The sequence below is a fragment of the Tetrao urogallus genome, assembly GCF_951394365.1.
Source record: "Tetrao urogallus genome assembly, chromosome: 6".
In the NCBI taxonomy this organism is placed as follows: domain Eukaryota; kingdom Metazoa; phylum Chordata; class Aves; order Galliformes; family Phasianidae; genus Tetrao; species Tetrao urogallus.
Window position 1 is genome coordinate 16149098 of NC_136819.1, and position 26762 is coordinate 16175859.

The window sequence follows — 26762 nt, forward strand, 5'->3', positions numbered from 1 at the left end:
TTAATAGAGACACGTTGGGTTTAGGAAGAATTTGGGGCTGTGTTCTTGGCTTGTATGAGTGAGGAGTAGTGGGGAGCACTTGGGGCACACTCTGCCCAGGTGGACCTTCAACCTGGAAGAGATGAGAAATGAGAAGTATGAAGGAGGCAAGGTCCATGGATGAGAAATGTGTGGGAAATTATGGCTGCCAAGCAACGTGCCCTTGGAAGCACCTGCTGTTCTCTGAATGCTCTCCAGGACACTGGTTGGCCAGCCCTATGAGACTTCAGGAACTGCGACTGAAGGAACTGGGGCTGTTTAGTCTGGGGAAAAGGAAGCTGAGGGAAGACCTTATCATTCTCCTCTGATATCTGAAAGGTGCTTACAGCAAGAGTAGGATCGGTCTCTTCTCACTGGTGACAGGTGACAGAATGAAGGGACCTCAAGTTGCCCCAGGGTAAGTTTAGGTTGGATATCAGGAAACACTTCTTTACAGAAAGGGTTGTGAAGCACTGGAATAGGCTCCCCAGGGAGGTGGTTGAGTCACCATTCCTGGATGTGTTTAAAAACCGTTTGGATGTGGTGCTCAGGGACATGATTTAGCAGAGGGTTGTTAGTTAGGGTAGTTTGATTAGGTTGTGGGTTGGACTTGATGATCTTCAAGGTCTTTTCCAACCTGAGCAATTCTTTGATTCTATGCTCTAACCCAGTACTGGAGTTTCTCTGTATGCATCTAGGTCTCCATGTAGATCCCAGTCTATTCCCATTAGGTCCCCCAGGATCTGTCCTGACACCGAGTGATTTCTCCCTGCAGTACACATCCTCAACCACTCATCTACATCAAAGAAATCATGCTGTGATTTCAATGGAGGGATAGCAAGCCAGGTGTGGGCTTTTCAGGCCTTTTGGGACCTCAGACTCCAACAAGAGGTACAGGTGTCTGCTTAGAGCCACGGAGCAGTTAAACCCATGTGTAGTCTGCATTTTGTGCCTGTTGGGAACCATGCACTCTTGGCCAAGAGCAAGCCTAATGGAGAGATCTTTTCAGGCTCTCAAAACCAAAAGCCACCAATACCCCTGGCTTGCATCTGGCTAGCTGACGATCACTTTAGAGAGCACAGCCTCAGCACACAAACCCACACAGAAGGTGGGATACACCCATGACATCACTGCTGGGACAGCCTCTCCCCAGGAACTGCCTGTGGTTTAACAGCCAGCTTGGATGGTCCTGCGACAGCCATGATGCTCTGGGAGCCTCACTGAGATGCATCCTATGTCACAGCTGAGATCCAGGCTCTTCCAGCAAAGGAAAGGTCGTCACCTCAGCTCGAGCCTTGTTAACACTCAGCATTGCACTGATTTAAATCTGTCAGAGTAATTAAAATGGAACAACACCTCTGAAAAATGAAAGCAGTGCCCTTTGCATTGGCATAGCTTATTCTTCCATGAGGAAGAGAATAATGCATATGGGGAGCCTAAAGGATGTGTTTGTATCAAGAGCGCAGCCTGCAGAATAGAAGTATTTCCCTTTCAAAGCACCTGTCACAAGCCTGGCTGATGTTTGCACTAATGAAAGCGCTGTGTGCGCTCTTGAAAAATTAATCCAAAATAATTAAGAGGAAAAATTTAGATTAGATTAGTGGAACCACATGAAATCTTCTTGTACATACTCTCATTTGGAATAAATGCTCCTTTAATTCAGGTTAATTTATAATTCATAAAAAAGAATAATCCTTAATTAAATGGAAGGGAGCATTGTATTCCAAATGAGAACATCAGTGCAGCCCGTGGCTGCTTTTATTGCACTTGATGTGATGGCAGCAGAGCAGAGACATCTGAGAGCTGCACTGCCCACGTCCCTGGGTGACACATCTTCACTGCTCTCGAACACCTCCAGGCAGTGACACCATCACCTCTCTGGGCAGCCTGTGCCAGTGCATCATCACTCTTGAGGAGAAAAAAATTTTCATAATATCCAACCTGAAAAAGAGCTACCATTCAAAACAGCCTCGAGAAAGTGGAGAAATAATTTGCCAAACCACCCAGAACAGAATTGAGCAGAACTGAAGGTGAGGCGTGACGCTCTTGCTGGAAGAGCCGGTTGAATGCATAGAGGATGGTGAGCAGCTGTTGAGCAAAGAAGTCCTATAGAAAAGGTGCTTTTGATCTGTGTGTGATATGAGTCAATCATATCACGTTGGACCAAGTCACAGGAGTTACTTGCAGATGTAACCCCTGAGGTGATCCCTCTCCATATCCCCTTTGCTCACCTCCTCCCACTGACCCATAAAACTTCACCTCCTTGACCAGGGCGAGGAAGCAGCTGGGCTGGCTGCTGGTACCGTGATGTGGCCCCGGTCCCATTGCTTCCTTTTGTCCCTTAGCCTTGTTTCTCTCGTTGGCTGCATTAGGCTTTTCCTGGAGCTCCCAGACTGGATATGAGACTGCAAAATTCTTCCTTCCCTTCACGCCAAAGGCGTAGATGATTACAATTTCATTTCTGACTCCTACTTATCCCGCCTCTGAGGGAATCAGATTAATTGTGGCACACGATCAAAAAGATTGAAACTAGGAAACCAATAAGCAGCTCACTGCAGTCAGCCTGCTGCAAAGCTCAGCTGCAGATAAGCACTGCAATTTTGCTGCACATTATCCAGGGCTCAGCTCGGCAAGGGACCAGGAGCCAACCCATGTGCTTGCAATGCAGCAAGTGCTCTGGCTGCCCTGCCTCAGTGACACCTCTGCTGGGAGAGCTTCATGGAGAGTCAAAGCAAAGTGTGAGACCTGTGAAAGTGAGCAGAGCTGTGAGGAAGCACACCGTATGGTGAAGGGTTGTGGCTGAGCACTTGGATGCAGAAGGTGCAGGGTACCCTCACGTGCCACAGATGGCCTAACGTAAGACCTTGCACCTTCTCCCCCTCCAAGCACCAGCAATGGACTCCCAACCCCACTATGCCTTTTATGATGCTTCAGGGAGGGGCTGGTGCTCTCTGGATCCTGACCTTGCTACTGCAAAGCCTCCCAGGTTCAGCCCAGGTTAGCACAAGACACAACCACCAGCCCAGTTTGCAGCTGTGTTGCTCACCACCAAGTAGCAGCACACAAGCTTCCCAGCCCTGCTTTTCTCAGCTATAAAATAGCGGAACCCAGGGAGCTTTTCCAGTGCAACTCCTTTAGCACTGGTGCTGCTGCATGGATTCACCCTCAGAGTCAGCTCTGAGGGATGGGGAAAGCCCAGCTGTGACGGTGGCATATGCCACACATGCCTGAGGCAGCAAAAGGGCTGGAGGGTGCCATGCATGGCACCCATCTGCTGCTTCAGGTTTGGACAGCTCAGGAGTCGTGCCACCACCGGACACCTCCTTGTCCCCGGGGCAGCTCACAGGGCTCTAACTCAGAGATGCCCGTCCAGAGGCACTGCAGGGCCGCATCCTGCCTGCTCCGTCCCTCTCCATGGTAACAGATGGATGCTGCAGTCCCAGCCCCCTCGGCGCTGGCAGGGCGGGCGGGAGACAGATGGCAATGGAGAGGAATCAGGCCCAGATTCTCTGGAGTCAAAGAAATCGCAGGAATCCCTGATTGCCGGAGCCAAGATGCTGACCTGGCTCCGTGGGAGGGAGGGAAGGCGGAGGCGCGTGGCTCTGCCGAGCCTGGAATAGCAGAGCAGCTGTTGAGTTATCGCTTGTAATTATTACGGCATATGGGAGGTAAAGAATAGCTCCAAAGGGGAGAAAAACAAACAAGGAAAAGGCGGGATGCTGCAGGGCTGAGCTGGGGTCACGGGGCTCTTTTCTCCATCAGATCCAACGGGAACTGGGGTGGGAGGGGTGGCACAGTGCAGGTGAACATCGTGTTCATTTCAAATATTTAATTCAGAAGTTAAATTTAAAGCCTATGAAGTACCAGTTGCTGGAGGCTGGGTGAACATTTAGGGCAAGTTTTGATGGTTGCTCATCCTGCGCAACAGGTACGTATCAGCAGAGATAGTGAGATAAGGAGACGTTATTCATCCTGGCTCACTGTTTCCTGAGCACCTGCTGATGGCTGTAACTGGACACGACACAGGCCTAGGGGTTGGGGTTACGATGACAGGGTTAGGGTGACAGGGTTGTTGTTAGGGTCTGCTCTGCAGGGAGCCAACACAGCGAGCACAGAGCCAGCTCCTGCTCTCCCTGCCCAAAGCAGAATCTGCTCAAAGCAGGCAGTCAACACGAGGCTCCTGTAAGCCTTCTTCAGCCATCTGAGTGTGCTAATTGCTCACCCAGTGACTGTTTCCCTTCCCAGCTTCTGTCCTTAAGAGCAGCAGTGCAGCCAGCATGAAGTCTGCCACAGCCAGCAGCAAGGTACTGCTTGCAGCAGGATGCGGGGTGATGGGAGCAGGACCCAATGCTGCTTGTGCCCATCATGACAGTGGCAGCCCCGTGATTTCTTTTAATGCTAGTTAGATCGGGACATTCTGGGTCTCTTACCCCACATCAACCTGATCCTCACCCTGTGAATCACCCTGCAAATGAGGCACTGGAAATCCGAAAGACCATTCAAGCTCTGTGAACCAGAACATGAATAAATTCTATATGACAGGGAACAGCCCCAGTGCCCATTAAAAGCAACCAAGCAAATCCCACCGGCATCCTGGGATCTCTGCCGAGACATGTGCAGGGCTCAGAGAGCAAAGGAGCAGCTCTGCAGAATTACAGAATATCCCCAAGTAGGAAGGGACCCCACAAGGATCACTGAGTTCGACTCCTGGCTCCACGTAGGACCGCCCAAAATTCAAACCAGGTTTCTGAGAATGTTGGCCAAATGCTGCCTCAACAGGGCATCAACCACTGACACGTGAGAGAAGAGAGAGGCAGGCTGGCTGCAGAGCCAGCTGTGCTAAGAGAGAACTGCAGTGCCTTCAGGAAAGGTGGTTGTAGCATTCAGTGTGAATTAGCTGTAGCTGATCCCAAAGGACAGGTGCCTTCACAGTGTTCTATTCTCCTGTAATTATCTCATTGCAAAAATGTAATAATAGCAAGTGACAGAATGTATTAACCGATGGGATGGTGTTTTCTTAAGAGGTACTATAAGGTGATGCACTGGCACAGGCTGCCCAGGGAGGTGGGGAAGTCACTGTCCTGAGGGTGTTCAAGACCAGCGCAGATGTGACAGTGGGTGACACGGACTAGAGTGGTCACAGCCACAGGTTGATGGCTGGACTAGCTATCTTTCCAACCTTAATTCTATAAGGCCTTTTGTCACAGTTCCTCACTTCCCCACTCGCTCTAATTCCACCTCATTGAAGTTGCAAAAGAAGCCAAGAGTTGCGAGACCTTTGAACACCATCAGCACAAACGGAGGTGGTTTCCATGTAAATAGCTGAGACCTCCCAGAATGTTCCCTCGTTTCCTTATCTTCCTCTGCAAATCACACCAGTTGTCTTGGCTGCCAGCAGCTCCTTGTCCGAGAGCTATCTGCCCTGCTCACCTCCTCTCCCCTCAGGTCTGACACACTGGAAAGCCCTTATCGTCACCCGTGTGTTTATTCTGTTCAAACTGCAAACTGAAAAAAAGACAAGCTAACCATTCTTTGCAAAGTCTGCTTGATCTTAAGGTAAAGTTGTCACTTTTTCCATAGCAACAATGGCCTCTCCTTTGTTTTTCCATTCCACTAATCTAATCCAAAGATCTGTGTTTGGATTCCAGCTCCCCCTGAACCGTGCATAATCCAAAAAAATCAGTATTGTGCAACAGCAGTCGAATGGGGAAAATAACAGCGCTCTTTTTTTCTTCAAAACCACAAAGCTGTCACTAGATACAAGGAAAGAGATAGGGCGGTCTCTGGGCAACCTGTCCCAGGGTTTCACCATCCTGGTGCTGAGCCCATGGCAGATCTGGCAGAGCTTGCATGTGTGACCTACAGCAAAAACAATCTCTTCAGGACGTGCTGGGGTTGTGCATAGCACTGCTGGATGCCATACAGCATGAGCACTGAGGCAGGGTTGGGGTGTTCTCCATGGGGTCTTGTGCAGCACAAGTTTCCTATGAAAACAGCCCCAAAGAAATCAAGGTAGGTGGTGCATGAAGGCACAGACGATGGGGCACTGCATGAGCCAGCACATGGGACACAAAAGGGTGTGACGAAGGACAGGTTGAGCCCGCTGTCTGCTGATTGCCTCCCAAGTGATCCAAACCTGCTTGCATTTGGTTTCCCAGTCATTTCACTTTTAAAACTTAACTTGTGAGACTCTCTTCTTCCCTCTAGTGTCCATTTCAAGATATTCATTCCTCCTGCTCATCAAATTCAGCAAAAGCTGTGGGTTGCCCCAGCACCCAGAGGCATCCATAATTTTCCTCAGACAGAAGAACTGACACTCCGTTTTTTTCTTTACTTTTTTTTTACTTTTCTTTAGATTGAAAACAGATGAACATCAGAAACTGAAGACCAAACTATACCACTTCTCAGACAGACCAAACAGTTTGTTCAAGGGCCCCATTGAAAACCACTGTGGAGCAGAAAACTGTTCCTATTGCCTCTAGGGTGTGACTGAGGCTGTCACCACGAGGTTATCTTCCTTTTGGTGGCACCACGATGTCACTTCCCAACTAGTTGCAGTCCCACTGGCAACTCCCTCTTCTGGGACAGAGAAGTGCCATATCCACACCCTGAGCTCCAGGAAGTTCTTCTGGCCTCCAGCCCTGCTAAGGAAAGCTGAGTGCAAAGCCTCTGGTGGCACAGAAGGCCACCAGCCTTCCAAAATGCCCTCCTATTGCAGCAGCCATCCCTCCAAGGATGCCCAGTGCTCCAAATACTGCTGGGAATAGCAAGCACTAAAAGGAGACTCTCTTCCAGGCTGGCAAGGAGATGTACAAGATGGCATATTCCCTGCTCCTGTCTCCATGCCATGTGGGCTAATCTTGGAATCATGGCACAGATATGGAAGTGACACGAGGCTGGAGATCACCTGTTCCAACCCCCTGATGGGGAAAAATTGCTCGGCTTCCCAGGAGCACCTGCAGTGTGCGTGGCACCGAGGGGCACCAGGGCACTGTGGAGCTGTCTTGATGGCTTCCCCTATCTGCCAAGCTCGTTTGCCATCAGACAGCTCAGTAATTACAGACAACAGCCTCTGCAGCCTTGTACAGCAGCTGAGCAGCCTCTTCTTATCTTGTCTCCAATTAATCACATATGACAACTTGTGCATGGCAGCATCATCCTCTCAAAGTCCCCAGCCTGGGTACCACTTACAACTCAGAAAAAGAACCATTATTCCCTGCATTAACCAAACATCAGTCACTGCCAGGGAACAGACCAGGCTGCACTGTGAGCCACCTCAAATCCCATTACACAGCAGAGATACTGGCACTACCCAAGCATGAGGCACTCAAGCCATCACCCCAGAAGCATCCATGCCTTACCATGGGTGCACTGTGCACAGCACCGAGACCAGACACTCGGGCTCTGAACACAGTGCCTGTCCAAGAAACTACCCTAGAAATTATCCAGGGCTGACCTGTAGTCTGTGTTTAAATGAGATGTGTATGTAAGACTTTCTTCCCTAAATGTCTCCTGGGCTTCTTCCTCCTTGGCAGCCAAAGACAGTATCTCCTCTTCATCTGGCAATGGAGATGAACATGTTCCAAGCACAAAGCAGCACATTTCTACAAAGCCTTCAAATACAAGTAAGCACAGCAGCTATGAGCAACGTGTAAGAGCTGTGCTACGTATAAAGTTGTGGTGAGGACACTGGACAGACTGACATCCCTGTGACATCCCTGGAAGCAGTGACAGACAGCAGTGTGGCAGCCTAGCAGCTGGTGGAAACATCCCTACCCGTGGCAGGGGTTGGAACTGGATGGGCTGTAAGGTCCCTTCCAACCCAAGCCACTCTATGATCAATAGGTAGAGCAGACACCTTGTCCTGATCTATGATTTAGCAATGTAAGGATAAATCCCTTTTTTCTGATGACACCTCCAAGCCCTCCCCCCACTGCAGCGATACTCCTTGCCCCAAACATGCACAGAATCACAAAGGAGCCACTTTAATGACACAAGCATTGGTGTTGGGCAACATCTGCCTCATCCACAGCATTTCATGGATCACACACCAAGTGGTTTTTGATGCTTTTTGATGGATGATTTTCTCTAGTGCCCACCAAAACTAGGCAAACTAGCTACCAGCTGCAGGATATTTTCTAAGTGAAAGCAGTGCACCATAACAAGCTGAAGATTTTGGGCTTTCCCTGCCATTCCGTTCCTTTACTTTTAGCTGACTGGTAGAGAGAAGACATAAAACAATTAATTAACTCATCACATAATTACTGTTTCATCGAGTGATTTTAAAATATATATCTAACACGGTAACTGAAACTGTAAAAAATATGATGATGCTGTTTAAGACTGCAACATCAATAAAGTCATAAGGCACAGCCACTGGGATCAGCACCACAGCCTGCAGCCACTAAAACCAGCTCTTTTGAATCTCAACCAGCTATAAAGCAAATGCCCCATTATAAAACAAGAGAGAGATCATTTTCTTACTTCCCCTGCCTCATCTTTGCCTCTGCATTATTTAAAATGACTCAGTCATACGATACGCAAACATGCTCAGGTCAATGCTGCCTTGAACCCTTGGCTTTGTCCCTGAATGCTGAGTTCTGCAAAAGCCACACACAGCAGGGATGCTTGTAGGCCAGGCTGCTGAGCATGAGGTGGAATGCTGCACGTCTCCTACTTCCTCCAGCCCACCCTGGAACTGGCAGGCACTGAGCCCTGCTGGTTTACTGCCACTGCCTCACCCACAGAGTGGGGCACGAAGCAGGAGAGAGGAAATACATTAAGAGTTGTTCTGCTTTAGTGCATGAAGGCTGTGCAAAAAATAACCACGTTGGCTGTCATAAGAGGTTGATTAGCTCTTCTGTTGATCAGCAGGTGCTCTTTAAAGAAAGTACTTCTGGACCAGCTGTAGCCTTAATTGAGGCAAATCATGGCATTTGTTTGAACTGCTCTACTTGCACAGTTCTGCTTTTATCTCGCAGAGGCTGCTGAAAGATGGCACTGATCCTCCAAGTGTCAGGACTGCACCCAGTGCGTGAAGATGACACGGCGTCAATGGGTCTGATACACACGGGCTATGAACGGGGGACTCCTGCTTTGAGACGTTGATGAGACAGAGGGACTGGCCGGCAGCTTCTGCAGCACTGCCCCAGCAGTTGGAGGGCAAACAGCATTCAGCAGCCCAACTCTCCCCGAGGGGCTTGGGGGTGAGAGGACAACTGGCTGGGGATGGCTGGTCACTCTGCAGGGACTCCTGTCCAAGGTGGGGCTGAGGAAAAGAGAAAAACACCACAGTGGCATTATACTCTGGATCTGGATACCTGCAGTCAAAGAAGCAATTCAATGTCAACTTTACAGCAAGAAGATCTAGAAACAGCCATGTTTTGGTGCATGTGACACTTATCTGATGCCTACATTATTTTTCTAAGCGTTTTCTAACATGGGTTGATAAAAGTCTCAAGGTAAAAAAGCCACAGTGGAATGTCAAGAACTCACACTTTACTCAAGGAGTCTCAAATAAGTACCACTAAAACCCTCTGCAACAGAGGATCTATGTGTCCAGAGAGAGAAACGAAGCCATGAAGGGTCTGGAGCACAGGCCTTACGGAAGAGGAGGCTCAGGGGAGGCCTTATCACTCTCTACACTGATCTGAAAGGAGACTGTTGTGAGGTGGGGGTCAGCCTCTTCTCCTCAGTAACTGCCAGAGGATGAGAGGGAATGGTCTCAAGTTGCACCAGGGGAGATTCAGGTTGGATATCAGGAAAAATGTCTTAGAAAGAACGGTGAGGCATTACAAGAGGAAGGAGGTGGAGTCATCATCCCCACCTCCGGAGGTATAGAAGGAAAGCGTAGTGCCAGCCGTGCACATACCTGATGCCTGCTGATCCAACAGCTGCGGGTCCTGAGATAGGCCTCTGCCTGGCAGTGCTGCCATCAGGCTGGCAATGCCCTTGGGGGCTGAAGGGCAGAGACTTCTGTGCTGCCGGTGCGCTGTGCAAGCTCAGCAGAGCAAGGCCCTTGCCCAGCAGCTGAGCTGAAGTCTCTTGAGTTGCCCTTGCCTGGCATTGCTGGGGCTGCCTGCCTTCCTCTGGGCTGGTTAGCTTCAGGCACCTTGCCCTGTGCTTCCTCAGCTCCCGGGGTCTTGCTGCAAAACCCATCAGAGTTGCAGGTGAAGGACTTTTTGGAGGATACGGAATTAGACAGTGGTTTTGGCTTTCCTGAGCACGTAATGAATCTGAAACATGGGCAGAAGCACAGCAATTTATTGCTTCATTGTACTAAATGTGCTAAATGACTGACCATCTTGTCCAACAGTCAACCCATCACCACTACACCCACTACCAGAAGCTCCCCAACCTCCTGTCCCAAGGCAGGACCAAGCACACCTGTGCCATTCCTGGCCAGTGCTCACCCTGACCTGTTTTAAGCACCTGAGTTCCCCATCCATCTCTCTCAAGTTCAACGCACAAAGATCACAGATGAGTTTTTCTTAGCCCATGTAATCCTCAGGTGCAGCACACACAAGAAAATGCATATTGGTGACTTACAGATATAACAAGCATATGTACATGCTTCAAAACCATCCTATATATAGCAGGGATCCAGTTGCTTGTCTATTAAAAGACCCAACTGCACCTAACTGCCTGATGTGCAGAATCCGTGGCAGGAACACTATCTAAAGAACGTGCCACCCAAACCTAGGCACAGAAAATTCGTGTTTATATCTCCTAATGCATTTTACTGTGCAGATAACCATATAAATTTTCCTACCACAGCATGTGCTTTAAAAATGACTAAATCTGACGTTTGGTTTTTTTTTGTTTGTTTTAAAGATACGCTGAAAGAATGGCATGCCTGACTCCAGAGCCTGAAATATCACTGAAAGACTCCAAAGCATGCAGATTATATAGACGTGATGCTTCATGCACTTTTAAATAGGAGCAGTTTAGTTCCAGTCACTTGTCCTTTCCTGGTAAGGATTATTTCCAGCAACAAGCTCTGATGTGTCCAGAAAATCACATCAAGTAGGACAAACTTCTACAGTTAAGTGGCTCTCCAAATCTTCAAACAAAGTCTCAACTCACAGAAGTCAAGTTCATTTTTAAGTACTTTGTTGAATAAAGTCAGTCAGTTGTCAAACTTCTATCAGGTATTTGCTCTGCAAAACACGTATGTCTGTTAGGGACAGTGACCAAAGGCTCTTGTTTTGTTTGTTCTATATGAACCTTGGTCATGAGGGCCAGTTGTTTATGATCTGGGTCATCCATTCCACCCCTAGGTGACACCAGATTTCAAACCATTCAGTCAACCTTGTTGACTTGTCAACCTCATTGACAGATCTCAGCAACTACACTTATGCCCATCCACTTCTGTGAGGTACAGCATTGGCACGCTGAGATGTTTGGAGATCACAGCAAATCATGCTCAATCTAAAGAAATCATATTAAATGTAAAAATCATTTTAAATCTAAATAGATCATTAGATCATGGTCTAAGTTTTTTGTGGTCACTGGACAATAGGCCATTTCTTTACATTTTTCCTATCTGTTTCTATCCTTGTTAAGGAGATATCATTTACTTTACATTTTATACAGACGAGACTTTGAATTACTCAATTATTTTTTCTAATTAGGATGCTTACATTTTTTGTTACAAATATATTTAGAAAAAAAATATTATATATTTTTCCAAATTTTAATAGCTTCATTTAGTCCTTGAAATAAATGTAAAACCACATCTCACACACTAATACCTACTGAAGCAAAAAATGTGACTATTAACAGTGGAAATAGATTTAAGTCATACTTTTTTAATCTCCTCTACTTGGAATAACCATTATTAATGTTTCTAATAACCTTAAATACGATATTCAACAACTCTGCTCTCATTCATGTAAGTGCAATTCCAGAGAGGTCTTTGGCTTTCTTCCTGAGCAAAAGAGCACATTTCATTTTTAAACACTCTACTGAATGTCTTCCCAGAATTCCCAGCAGCCCACTTGCACCTTAATCATCAGCTCAGACATTACCGGCATCAGTGCCAACTGGGGTAAAACAGCTCGGTTGGAACAACAGTATTTTACACTCACCTGACACCACCACAAATCAGTGACACAAGATGAAAGACAAAGGCACATCCTTCATCTAGCCAGAATGCTCAGATGGTGTAAGAAGAGCTTTATTTCCCTTAATTCTACAGATCTTTGTTGAAATACCCCAACTGATGGCCAACACAATTGGCCACTATGTCCTGAGCAGACACTAGGTGCCAGACCTCATGAAACAACGCAGTTCCTAAAAAATGTATCAGTCAACAGTCAGTAGCACTTGCCCCTACGGAAGGGTGTCAACCCTTCTCTAGAGGTTTAGGTCCAATACCTGAGGAGGACTGGGAGAGACAGGAGTGGCAAGAAGAATCAGGTGAAATCCCTTCAGTGAGATCCTCATCTGAGGCGTCTCTCAGCTCACTCTCACCACCACTGGCTGGGCTGCAGCCTTCATCCTCTTCCTTATCATCTATAGCTAGCTTTGCTGCTGGGATGACACTTTCTTGCTGAGCTGTATGCAGGCACCTGGACAATGGGAAGTGTACCACCATTGAGGATAGTCTTGAGTTGAGAACATGCAGTAAGCGAAGTGCAGGCAAACAGTGAGTCTGCAGATTTAGCCACTTACAGTGCTTTGCCACTTACCTGCTGATATGCAGAATCATCCTAAATGGATCAAACATAATGTCTGACCATCTGAAAGCATTCCTTTCCCTATCCCACTGCCTTCCCAGCAGGGATGAGCCACCCCAATCTGCAGGGCGAGAAGGCAGAAGGCTGTCCCACAGAACAGCCACCAGGTGGCCAAAGAGTTTGTTTTATTTTACACAGAAAACGAATCCCTGCTCCATTGCATAACAAGAATTCTCCCACACTCTCACCGCCGCTGATGCTGCTCTCTCCACGCTCTCGGTGAAGAGAAGACGTCTTCCTGGCTCACATCTCCTCCTCCTGCAGAGATGTCAGGGTTTTCTATCTTCAGACTGCACAGTTTCAAGGAGCTCGCTGCAGGTGGCTGAAAAATGACACAAGTAGCCTTGATGACCTCAGGAACTTCCGCCACGCTGAACCTCAGGGATCATAGAGGGATCATAAGCCAGACTGCACACCCTATGGGTGTTCTCTCACTCAGTTACTGGCCCTGTGACACGAACAAGCTAACCTGTACGGCCACAGTACTGCTCCACCATTGAGAACAACACACTTTGTATTTACTTAACAGCAATCACCTCATAGACCTGACCACGCCAACATCAAACCACTGAAAAATCTTCTGCTAAATAGTTATTGTAGAAACGCCACCAAATATTGTCATTTTGACTTGGGCTTTGATTAGTAGGTTGACAAGAACATGGGGCTTGGGGTCCATAGAAGAGAGTGAGCCACTCAAACCACAGTGGAAACTCAGTTTATCATAAGATTTACGTGGGCGACCAGGCAGGAACATGAAGTATACAGGAAAAACATACACCTAGCTTTAGCCTCCTTGCACGAAGGGCCTTGATGGGGTTACCACATATAACTTGGCTGAGTCCTAAGAGAAAAGAAAAAAAAAAAAAATCATTCCAGCATTTGGCGAATTGTGCTGTCTTTGAAATCAGTCAGCATCATTTCCTGCATACAAAGGGATGTAATATTTTATGGTGTAGGTTCACCGTGTAGCTCACATGGCTGACACTGACGCTAAGAGGCAGTTTCTCTGTTCCTCCCAGAATCTCTTTCTTCCTTCTCCTGCCCTGCCTCCCCCACTTTGCTGGTACACACATTTGTGAGGCTAGGCTAGGTAGTAAGAGCAGAGAACAGATCCTGATTAAAACAGAATATGGATTTTTTTTTTTTTTTTGTCATTTTTCAGCTGATCTTGAGCAGAATTAGGTTCTCCATATGCCTGTGCAGATGCTCTTGTCAAAACAAGAGACAAGGCAGCAAAGGAGAAGAAAGAAGCAGTGAGCATTCGGTAAAATGGTCACTATCAGTAGAGCTAGCACCTAAAAAGTGAAATTATAGTCTCATTCTCTGGCAAGCTGTACTCGGCTTCCGTGCACTTTTCTGAATGTACACCCAGCTGTTACTGCCACACCGCTTCATCCCAATCATCTTCCTAACTCCTACCTACAGTCAGGAACTGAGGTGGGATTGGTGCCTGGGAGAGGCAACCACTGCTTCTTCTTATCTAGTCAGCCCCTTCAGAGATACTGGAATTTCAGAATCTAAGTCTCCTCAGGGAAATGAGGTAAGGATGCTTTGAGAAGTCCTACATTTCCTATGAAAAGTGAATTCTCTTTCTAATCAGCTGTCCCCAGGAGTCCAGTCAGCAGGTTTCAAAGACATCTTTGTTCTCCAGTTTGATTTCCCTGACCTATGTTATGTCCATGCTGTCACCTGCCCCAAGAAGAAGAAGAATGCAGCTGAGGAAGCATGGATGTCATTCATTCTATATGAGCCTGGGCAGCACAGGGCCCTCCATCTTCATCTCTATTTGTGCTAACATGGTGGTGCTCCCATGTAGCAGAGCCAGGCTATCGGGGCACAGCAAGGCACTTGCACAACTGAGGTTTGAGCTTGCCTGCAGATCAGGTATGTGAAACCAAGGAACTGAATCTTTTTATTGATCCAACCCCGGAAACCCAAAAGGACGGAGTCGCTGATCACAGAATAGCTTAGGTTGGAATGGACTCTAAAGATCACTGAGCTCCAACCTCAATGCCACGGGCAGAGCTGCCACCCATCAAAACAGGCCGCTCAGGGCCCCACCCAACCTGGCCTTGAATGCCTCCAGGGACGAGGCACCCGCAGCTTCTCTGGGCAAGTAGAAATGATATATCAAGTGGTTTTTGATGGTAGTTATCCTGCTGCAGTATAAGTCTGCAGAACACATACTGCACCTTCCAGAGCATAATCCACTGGGGAGCAATGTGCATCAGCATGCCTGTCTAGAGAACTTGGCTGTATGGATCGTATTACAAAGATTGAATAAGATGAGTCCAGGTTTCTTCATGTTAGCTGAGCCTGGTGTAGCTGTGGCATAGTTAGGTGTTATTCAAAGCATCCAGGCTTTTGTCAGCAATAATAATATCCAGAAGCAGGTGGAGGTGAGGGAAGGAACAAGATTAAAAAATTACATTACCATGTGTCAAATCACTGGAGTCATCTGGAAACAGGTCTTCAGAAATAGTGGGATCTGGAAGAGGAGAGCTGCTGTACAACAGACGGGAACTGCTACACCCTCCTGCACTAGCAGACCACTGTGCAGTTCCAGGTCTGGAAGTTGTAGGAGGTCTTGGGCTGCATCCAGGCTGCCTTGCCATTGCACATGGACCTAAGAGAGAAGTTTTACCAGCATAAGCACAGTGGCTGTAAACCACACCACCACAATGCTGGTAGTGACAGCCACTTTACCAGTTATCAACTAGGGCAAACCACATACACAAGTTATGGAAAGCTGGGAATTGCAGTAATATTTTTCCAGACAGCCACTTCTCACACCAGAAAGAAAAGTGATAATTGAATTTCATAGTGGTATAGGATAGGATGGATTATACAAAAGCTAGTGGAGGCAGACAGAGCCTTGAACTCCTACCTGCTCAAATGCCTGCTGTCCAGGGAGCAGAGCAAGGCTGTGCCAGTAGCATGTGCAGCTACCAATTTGTAGGAGGGCAAATTTCATTTCAATGCCTAGATGAATAGCTTGCACTTTAAAGTATTGAGCATCTAGCAGCTCTACAATGGAGCTCTACAATTGGCACTGTAATACTATGGTCATTTCATTAAGAGCTGAGTGTTAGAGACCTTCAAGTTATCTTTGTTGTAGTAGTTCCTAAAGAATCGTGAAACACATAGCAGATGCAGAGTATGTATTGCAGTAGGAAAGAAGAAAACATGGGGATGCCTAAACCTGACCATACGAACTTACCAGTTTATAGCCAAAGGCAAAAACATAACTCTAGCTACACTAGACAACAAAACAAACTAGTTCTGTGCTCATTCCACAGGGTTTCCCTCAGTCCACGCTGTTACTAGTCTTCTGAACCACAGTTGATCTTGCCAAATGGGGATCACTGAGGGATCAGATTCTAATGGATTTTTTCACTATCATAGCTACTACTGCATCTAATGATCTGGATCCGCAGGGATTAAATAAATGACAAACGTATGTATTTATTCCAAAACAAACTAAATTTTTAATGGAGTACAGTTGGCAGGCAAATTGCAGTGGTGGGGGTCAGGAAGCCAATGACATTGCCAGCATTAATGGGAAGCAACAGGAGCAGTTATAGGAAATACTTTGTAATGTTTAATGGGATGTGGCAAAGTGCATGTAGCACGATATGTAAGAGTACAGACATTTGAACTATAACCAAGGCTACGAGCAAGGGGACAAAAGATTTATTTTCCACCCATTTACTCTATCCTAATGAATGTAATGGGCTTAATCATGGAGAAAAAGAACGTGGAATGGAGGTATTTCACGATCATGCAGCTCAGTTGCTAGGAACCCGCTGCCACTAGGAAGCGGTGACCAAACTGCCTTTGGTATCATTACACCGGAGTAGAAAATCCTGCTACTTCCATGCAACATGGGATTGATTCCTACCATAGAAAGAAAATGCTGAGAGCAGCTGTTGAAACAGTTTCCAAACTTTGCTTCTTCTAATCACACACAAAGAATACTAAGCACAGGCTCCCAACTACTGCTGGATTTACTCGATGCTTTACAAGTCGTTTGCATTTCTCTGATCTTGGTGGCCAGCACTGAACAGCTTTCATTTAAATTTGCAGCATGCTGAATTCCAGCTTCCCCATTTCCCAGGTGAAGAGGACCAAGTCCTTTGTCACTTCTCTGCAATTAAGCTTTGGCTCTGAAGAAGCCAGCTAGCTCTTTGGCTTTCCTTTTCACACTTCATAACCTGAAAAACGAACCCTAATGGGAAATCTGACGTACCTAACCATGAAATGTCTCTCGGCAAACCACCCTCCTTGATGGATTCCTTGATGATTAGCCAGTCCTCATTCATCTTACTGGAAGGAGAGACGGCAGTCTGGCTTGCTGGCATTCCATCCAAATACTCCAGGTGGGGAATGAGTTTTTTCACTTCAACTCTGTAATTGTAATCTAGTTCCTGGAGAAATTGAGAAAGTGATCATTTGAACAGTTTGCTTAACAGACTGTGGACTTTCATCAGCAGCAAAACAGTGTTCAATTTCTATTACTGCCATACACTTTGAAATGCCTCTATGAAGTAAGTCCATTTGCTTTATCCAACAGAAGTAAATAACATCAGAAGTTACCCTTCACTGTGTTTTCTACTCATATAATTTCTACTGAAATTCTGAATGCAAACAAATTACCCCCCACCCATGGCCCCTCTGCTGTTCATCTGCTGATGACTTAGAATTTTATCTTCATTATACTACACATGCTGTACAGAAGTGAAGGCATCCACCTGACGTCCATAGAAAGCCTGGGCATCCTCAGCATTTGCCCAACCGCTCCCCCTGGTTTTGTGATTCTCTGGTTGCCACATCAACAGTAAGGTGATAGCAAGACTGAAAATACATTACAAGTGCAGCTATACTTGGTGATGGATGAAGGCACAGCTATAAACAAGCTGCAGTGAACGAGCTGCATTGATTTTCTGGGGCAGTCTTCAGGGTATTCGCGTGTGATTTTACACATCGTTAGAAGAGATGACTTATTTCAAACTATGCTATCTTCTGCAGGAGGTTGCATGCCAACAGCAGGTGCACAAGAGACTAAAATTGACTGCTTTGGGATTTCATTTCCATGCGCTGGAACAACACTATCACTTCTGACATACATGGTCTCACTGACAAGCAGTGGGGAAAGCATTGATGCAGCCCCCTTCTGTACATGCGGGTGGAGCTGACCATGAATAAAATCATTTGTGAACCCATGCCAAGGTCTGGGACCTCTAGGCAACAAAACAATCCAGAACAGTTACGACTGTAAACCGTGAATTGGTCCAGTTCTGTGGATGCCAGCAGTAGAAAGACATTTCCATGTAGCACTTTCACCTCTGGGAAAGTTTAGCAATATCTCAGGGCAGTGGGGCATTCAGCTTTGCAATCATAGAATGGCTAGGGTTGGAAAGGACCTCAAGGATCATCAAGCTTCAACCTCCCTGCTGCACGGAGGGCCACCAACTTCCACATCTAACACTAGACCAGGCTGCCCAGGAATGTAACGGAAATAATGCAATGGGAAATAGTCTTGGATAATAAATGGCTGTAAAAGGTGGTGGTGATCTCATATGCTTCAATAAGTATAAAACAAGAGCACATTGCTAGTGGCAGAAAATGCATAGGTGGTTTCCCCGAGACATATCAGCCACCTATAAATGAATTGCTTGATGCAGATTGATGTCGTGCTTTCCAGGATATCACAAGCAGCATTAGAAAACCTCACAGAGCTGTCATGAACAGAAACCTTTTGGAGATAGCTGGATGGCTGTATACTCCCTCCCTCCACACAGCACAGCAGCAAGGCTGGCAGAGGGAGCTCACCAAATAAAGCGTGTAATTGTTGTTAAGGGGCAGACACCACACTCCTCCAACTGAGCCTTTCATCTTAATTTAGAAAGTGAGTCAACCAATCACCATGCTACCACGTACCGCATGTGCTCTGAGCAGAGCCTGGGCTGCAGCCAATCTGCAGCCATGTCCTGCTTAAGCAGAGCATCATGTTACGCTCATGGTACATTACTGCAAGAGAGGCTGCAACATTTATCATTGGGTTGCTGCTGTTGGTTTAGATAACAGAGGAAGATGAGCTCATCTGAAAATCAAATTACAGAGAGCGAGCAGGCAGTATGAACAAAGAGCAGTAAACCTAGCTGGGCCATTCCATATGTTGGAAATAAGTAAATGGGAGAGCTTGTACAGAGCTACAGCAAAGCCACACAAGAAGATTGAGCAATCAGAACCCATGTCTCACTCTTTTCTGTATTTCAGGTGATTGTCCATCAGAAGCAGGCAGTGCTTCCTTACTGTCAGAATATTTGGGTTTTTCTCTCACAATTACATCTTCGACAAGAGAGGAATGTTGATAGAGAAATCACTGTGAATATAAACAGCTGCAAGAGTGGTCTCTGAAGTACACTCCTAACAGCTCAAAACAGAAAATGAGTGTGTAATACTGTGTTTTGGATTCCAGAGAGGAAAATCATGATAACTAAAGCACTACCTTTTGCAGCTGCTTTTATCGAGGGATACAACCAAACCAATAATTCCATCTCAGAAACTCTTGCATCTTAAAAATGTGGAGATGCAAAATATCCCTACATTATTGAGTTTCACTGATAACTCAATTTTCACTGATTCACTGATAACTCAGTTTTCTGGACTAAGTCTAGGACAAGTATCAAATCCATTCTTTCATGAAAATTAGTGGTATGGGTATGACCCCTTTGAAACACACAGGGAAGCTATGGAACATGGCACAGTGGATATGCAGCCCCAGCTCCTGCTTTCTTGCATTATTGACTCCTTATGGCACCACTGTGGGATGTGCCATCCTTAGTGAATACTGTTGATTATGTACCTACATATATGTGGACGAAAGTACATAGCATGGCAGCTGCAAGCTGTGCTTTGGTATGTACTAGACCTCATGTGACCAAAATGAAGAACAGTCTTTTCTGACTAATTTCTTAAACTCCACTTTTCTTCCAGTTACCTCCTGAGCAGATGCCAATATGCTTTTTGTTATACCTCAGGAATGCTAATATTTTCAAGTTAGGTAAAGTGAAAGAGAGCAGTACAGCTTTAAAATCATAAAATAAAATAACATTAACATAAACATAAGATTAGATCTTCCTTACTTTTCTAGCGGACCACCCTGAAACCCAAGGCAGATCATGTATTGCTTTATCATCATCTCTATGACACAAAGAATCTCCTGCACTTACCAGAATACCTTTTTCAGAACCGATTTTATCATTTCAGTATTTAAGAGATGTACCTCCAGCTTTTACAAAGGTCTTTTTGGTCATTGCATTTTAACCCTTTCAGGGAGAGGACGACAAGCAATTCCTATAATACAGCTTTTGCTAGTTACTTCAAGCATCTACTCCAAGTTTTGAGAATGGTGATTCTGAAGAAACTGATGTTGGACAAGTGATCCTCCAAAAGAATACAAAAGCCTAAAGAATGCTATCTAACTGAGAAATTTCAGTTGGCACACCCCATAAGAGAAAGATTAGCTACTTTCTAACTGGCTGTAAAAAACCCTAACAAGCTGGAAGGATCCATGCAGCTGAGGTCCAGGCTCTCATTGGTCCTCCTTTAAGACTTCATATCACACAGTTGAGTCCTAAGATGATTTCTAGTTCAATTCCATTCTCACAAGTAGGAAGTCCCACACTGACAGGGAGCAGGCCTGACTCCTGACCAGAACTCCTTGTATGTCATTTGTGCTTATGTGAGAGACAACATCAACAAGAGGACAAGATCTACACAAACAAAACATGGGAAATGTGTCCCACGTCACCACTCAGATTAATACAATTGAAAGACATATTTCTCATTTGCAACGCACATTTTAAAAGCACTACAAAAAAATAACATAATCTATACAAACCATGCTCTCACCTCTGCAGATTCTGCATTTGGCTTTAAACAAATAAGGTTGCCCTGAACTGTCAGGCTGCTCAGTTTGCAGCAAAGCCCCAGGTATTGCATCTGGTTGATGTCCTCAATATTGTTTCCTTCCAGGTCCAAAACCTCAAGGTGATCCAAAAAGCTCAGTGGGCACAGGTCGGAGATTTTGTTGTAGGCTATGTAGAGTTCCTCAGCAGAAGAAAACGGAAGTATTAACAGGTTCACATTAGTAACACTCAGTATTTGCAAAATGAAGACTACAATTAAAGAGAAAATATCAAGCGAAGACAGATATCAAATCCTTGTTTGGCAGGACACATTGATACTTACTTTTAGAGAGCTGAAGGCAGAGATTCCATCTAAATCTAAGAGCCCACAGCAAACCATCCACAGCATGTGGAGATGGGACAACGTGGTTCCGAGATCCCTTAAGAAAGAAATAATGGAAGCTCCATTTGAATGGGCAAAGGAACTCAGGACTCGCTTTCTTTTCCCTAGAATTAGGTCATTGCTACTTTCTTCAAAACATGTTTTTTACAAGAATTGTCATTAAAAATGTCACCTTCAAAGATGGAAATGCAATTATAATGCAGGCTTTTCCTCCACAGAGATCCTTGCTCGTGTGCCAACATGCCTCTCCAGTTCTGCTTGAAAAAGATTCTTCCAAGAGCTGTGTCATGGTAGTTCTCTCATAAATTGCACCTACGTGCTAAGAACTGAGTGAGGATTATTTATGCTGGCACCATTTACTCTACACATATAAACCCAAACTAACATATTTAGACTGACTCACAGTCATCTTACTCTGTAATTCCATTGAGTTACCTCTTTTGTGTTTTTGCAATTGAAAGGAATGGCACTCTCACCAGATAACATTTTTTTCCAATCCGCAGAAAATTAGAATTTGTTCCATCCACTTTGCAGCTCCAGCAAAATGTAGAAAATGAACGATTTGTATGAACTCCAAACTTTCCAGTCCTAATCCAGAGAATCATACACTGACCTGCTTACCTCCATGTATGTGGAACGTTCACACTGTATCACAACAGTATCACTGTAGAAAAAGGCATCACAAAGTGCAAAAGAAGTGGCAAATCAACATGGGGAACTGGGAGCACCTTCTGTCTTTGGTAAACATTAAGCTGCATGAAGCCATTACTAAATTAAAAAAATAATAATAAAATGCATTGCCTTATTAAACCCCAAGCCAACCCAAAGGAGCCCAGAATTCTTTCCCATAGCTGTGATACCAGACTATCTGTATTATAAAGAACAAATTAATTGAAGTGAGCAACTAGACATAGAGGCAGATAAACTTATCAGAAGAGGCAGAGGTTCAACTGGAGTTCCTACAAGAGAGGCTCTTGGACTTCAAAACTGTGGATTAGTGAACTTTTATAATATATACATTAACACATTTTCTAGGGAAAAATTGCAGAAGATAAAAGAATATGGTAACACGATCTCTTCTCATCTTGAAGTACATGTAACAGCTTGCTTATTTGTGCCTTATCTCTGTGGGCGATGGGGAAAAAGAACAGCTTTGCGCTGCTCTCAGAGAACTTTGTGCAGCTTTGATGCAGATTTGCAGCAAAAGAGATCACAGCAAATTGCATGCTCCAGGGCTGCTGCACACCAGTCTGTCCACTGGCTCAGGAGTGCTTTCACAAGTGGGACTGAGGTATCATTATCTTTGCTTTTTTTGTTATTTTTCCACTGCATGAATTCTTGGGACAAGCCACGGCAAGAGAAAATGGTCAAAGCAAAGCAAGTCAGAAAAATCGCTGTCAAATGACGTATCTCTCTGTCAAAGGCTGTTCCTTGTATGTCATTGCATCTCCGGACCTTGTAAAAGAGCTTTCAGAGACTATCTGCACTGTGCTTATTTCATAAATAGAGCAAACAGTCGTCCCAAGGCTTCCTTAAGGAACAGATGCCTTCCAAAGCAATAGTTACAGAAATTTATCATTAGATTTGTAAGCTGCGTGCCCATAATAAGAAAGAAATCAAATTAAATGTAAAAGCAGAACCTACCATCAGCCAGGGCCAATACACCAGTAGGCTCAAATACAGCAGGCACCAGTAATGCAAAGGAAATATATTGCTCACTTCATGGCCCACTTAGAGAGCTGATCAGTTTTTCAATTTTCAGGCTAATTTTGGTGCAGAATCACCTTTTCTGTAAGCCAATGGACACAAGTCAATGAGAGTGGCCATCCCCACTGTCACACCGCTGAAGTAAGTGCTTCTGATGAACACTGCGGATTGGTCTAGAGGAAGTGAGGACAATCCTAATGCAATTCCCTTAGATGTGGTATGGTATAATCCACGATTTCAACTGTCTTGTATTTCTTACCTAACATGGTGTTTTACCACAAAAGGAATTTCTGATAGTACATTTGTTATTATTGTTTTTTCTTTCCGTCAATACACAGGATGGCAAAACAAAGCCATTTGTTCATTCCCAAGTGGCTTTACACAAAGCCCTGAGAAGAAACAGCCACCCCTTCTCCTGCTAAAATACATTTGGAAGAAGCAGTCCTTGCTCCTACCCAGAGGTCAAATGGTCCCAGAGTTAAATCATATTTTCCCCATGTGTGAATTGGACAGTTATGGTTTTCAATTCCAGAGCTGGCTTCGGCTGAACGAAGTGCACGTGAACATGACCAGCTCCTGCCCACACTGCCTACAGAGTCATGCACAGCTCTGTATTCACTGTGAATTATGAGCTAATGCATCTTCAGGCATTCTCCTGGCTGCTGGAGGGGTGAACTTTTTGGGTAACAGTCAAATATTGGCCCTGCAGCTCTTTACTCCCGCATCCACAGTGAGTGATGTTCAGTCTGAGACATTACTGCAGCAAAGTGCACCTGCAAATATTTTATTTGGTAACTAACAAAAGGCTCATCTGGAAGCTGTGTCAATCTCACTGCAATATCAGAAGAACTCCCTCATTAATTACTGCACAGATGATCCCTCCTGAGAGTACGGCTGCTGTAAGGCTGCAGGGTTAAACAGCAGCGTAGCTCGGAGCGAGCAGCTCCCAACGGACAACTGCGTGCACCTGCACTTCTGAAAACACTTCTGAAATATTCTGGCTGGTGGGAGGAGAACTTCAGAGCATGCAAGAGAAGGGAGTGCCTCCTCTGTGCCTAGCCTTGCTGCATCTGGCATGTACAACTTCCAAGGATCAGGGCAACGTGGGTTTGTAAGCATGCATAGAATCATAAAGGTTGGAAAAGACCTCTAAAATCATCTAGTCCAACCATTAGTCCAACCCCACTGCTCCCACTAGCCACATCCCTCAGTGCCACATCTCCACAGCTCTTCAACACTTCCAGGGTGGTCTTCCACCACTCCCCTGGGCAACCTGTGCCACTGCATCACCTCTCTTTCTGAGAAGAAATGTTTCCCAATAGCCAACCTCCTCTAGCACAACTTCAGGCCATTACCTCACTGTGTGCATGCAAGGGTGCTGTGCAAACAGCTAACGGATAGAAGGAACCAGAGGACACCACAGAGGAAACATAGCTCCATTAATATACACATCAGCTAATTTAGTTCTGGTAGACAAGTGTCCTATCCTGAGTGATGTGGAAGCTGGTAACTTCACAGGAAGGGCAAGGAATTAATGGACAAAGCAGCTATAAATTTTGCAGTGGTTTGTATGGGTCAGGTATGATGCAGAAAGATGGAGCACAGGGTGAGAACGTGCACATCATCACTTTGGTTGTGACAAACAGGATTATAGCCTCTGAGGTCACAAAAAACAAAGTTCTCTGGACTAATTACCCTACAAACATAACTGAACATTTGCCTACAGAACATATGCTGAACACCCAAACACATTTTTAGCACCTAAAAGTGCTAGGAAACCAACGTAGGCTTTCCTAGTTTCATTGTAACGCCACAAACTTACATATACTCATATATAACTTTTTTCTCCCCCCATGAAAATGAATAAACAGAAGGGTTTGAAAGCTCCAGACACTGCTGCAGGGAATGGAACTCACTGAACAGCTTTGTGTTCCGTGAGGGTCTTGGCAGCATCCTCTCACTTGTGCACAACCATTCAAGATTTTTCCCATGAAATGCAATGCTCCCATCTTGTCGTCACTCCCCAAAGCTTGGGGAAGAGCACAGGGGCAAGGAACAGTTTGGCTCACAACACCTAATAATAGTTTGAGAAATAATAACATGTTCTTCCATTAATCCAGCCTCCTTGTTCTTCAGGGATTGACTCATTTGAGCCAAAATTCTGCTGGATGAAAAACAGACCTCCAGAGCCAAATCCTGTTCTTGGTTTCACTACAATAAATCTTGGGTAGCTCCACTGAGCTCAGGCTACCCAGTAAACACAACAGCACAGCCCTAACAGAGCATAGTCCTGCACATCCATCAGCTTCAAGATCATTGTTTCTTTTGGAAATTGCTTTAGAATCATCCATCTATAAATAAAACACTAAATCCACTGAACTTGCAAACAATACTTGAAAGCACACACACATCTGTGAAATAAATCTGCAGTAGCAATATATCTGAAATTGGGCTTGATGCTGGTATTTATTTTTAAAGGTCACTTAAAGTGAACATGCCGGTGACTGGAGGGAATCTGAATTTAAGAGTGACTGAGCTAATGTCTTACAAAGTAAAGAAAGAAAACCACTTATCTACAGAGATCAAGCTGAACTTACCAAGCCATACAGCGACGACAACGATCCAGTCCATATGTCAGTACACAATGATTCTGTTGTACTGATCATTCTGACATCAGAAGCAAAAGCTTTTAAGGCCTGAATATTATTTAAATCAGTAACACATGTTCCAATAGGAAGCTTACAAATAGTTTCATTGTACTCTCAAATAGCTGTAAAGCGTTCAGAATTATAAAACTGATTGTATGCACGTGTTGCCCTTGATCAAATCCATGACACACCCCAACCCTGCAAGCAATGCTAACACAATGTCCTCATGCCCTTGCAGTGTCCTTTTGCTATCAAGTCCAACTTTGCATTTGAATGCAAAGAGCTGGCTGCAGAGAGAGACTTCACAGTTCTGCAGCCTTGCTTGGTTACGAACCTACTCTTCACAATCCAAGTAGCAAGATGCTGCAGCTGTTGGCTTGGATGCTCTGTCTTGCACCTCACAGCCACTGTACTCAGGTAGCAGTAGGGTGTCTCTGTTGTCTCATTTTTGGGGGTGGCCTGGCATCATCTCAGAGTTTTATTTCAATTTTTTGTTTGTTTACTTGCTTATAGAAAAATAATTCAAGCTCTCAGGTGAGAGACAGGAGATGACAACAGAGGGCAACCCAGCTGCTGAGCCACATGGGCGGCCCATTGCCGTCATGCTGCTTGGGACACTTCATACATTATTGCCCTCTTCTCACTGGCTCATTGCATCATCATAGCAACTTGAAAGCCCTTCGTTCTCCTTGTCAGATTGTATCTCATTTTAACCAAAAGTGCTTGTAGAGTCCAAGAGGACAGAGGTCTTTGTAAATGAAATGGAGAACTGATCTGCGCCGTAACTACTCATAAAATGCTACTAGGTAGCTATGCTGACAAGCAATTTTAAAGATCAAAGGGAAATTAAGAAAAAAGTTCACTATCCTTCCCACAAGTATGGTATGTACTTGTGTGTTTGTTTTATGGTCTGGAGCACAGGCCATATGAGGAGAGGCTGAAGGAGCTGGGAATGTTCAGCCTGGAGAAGAGGAGGCTCAGGGGAGACCTTATTGCTCTCTATAACTTCCTGAAGGGAGGTTGTAGTGAGCTGGGGGTCGGCCTCTTCTCTCGTGTCATTAGTGATAGGACCAGGGGGAATGGTTTCAAGCTACGCCAGGGGAAATTCAGGCTGGACATGAGGAAGTATTACTTTTCAGAAAGGGTGGTCAGGCACTGGAATGGACTGCCCAGGGAGGTGGTGGAATCACCGACCCTGGGGGTGTTCAAGGAAAGACTGGATGTTGCGTTGAGGGACATGGTTTAGTAGGAGCTATTGGGAATAGGTGAACGGTTGGACTGGGTGATCTTTTAGGTCTTTTCCAACCTTAGTGATTCTATGATTCTATGATTC

General features: G+C 45.4%; 1 protein-coding gene across 1 annotated transcript in view; it reads right to left on the bottom strand.

Moving 5' to 3' along the window:
- Window positions 1–9069: 9069 nt before the first annotated feature.
- LRRC56 (leucine rich repeat containing 56) overlaps window positions 9070–26762 on the bottom strand; it is a gene marked incomplete at both ends in the record, with an annotated part of 52616 nt that continues 34923 nt past the window's right edge. The window contains 9 exons of the mRNA XM_079537414.1: window positions 9070–9286; window positions 9890–10253; window positions 12397–12590; window positions 12947–13080; window positions 13535–13599; window positions 15193–15384; window positions 17008–17185; window positions 20676–20873; window positions 21015–21111. Of these exons, the coding sequence (XP_079393540.1) occupies window positions 9070–9286; window positions 9890–10253; window positions 12397–12590; window positions 12947–13080; window positions 13535–13599; window positions 15193–15384; window positions 17008–17185; window positions 20676–20873; window positions 21015–21111 (1639 nt within the window). The remainder of the gene's footprint in view (window positions 9287–9889; window positions 10254–12396; window positions 12591–12946; window positions 13081–13534; window positions 13600–15192; window positions 15385–17007; window positions 17186–20675; window positions 20874–21014; window positions 21112–26762) is intronic.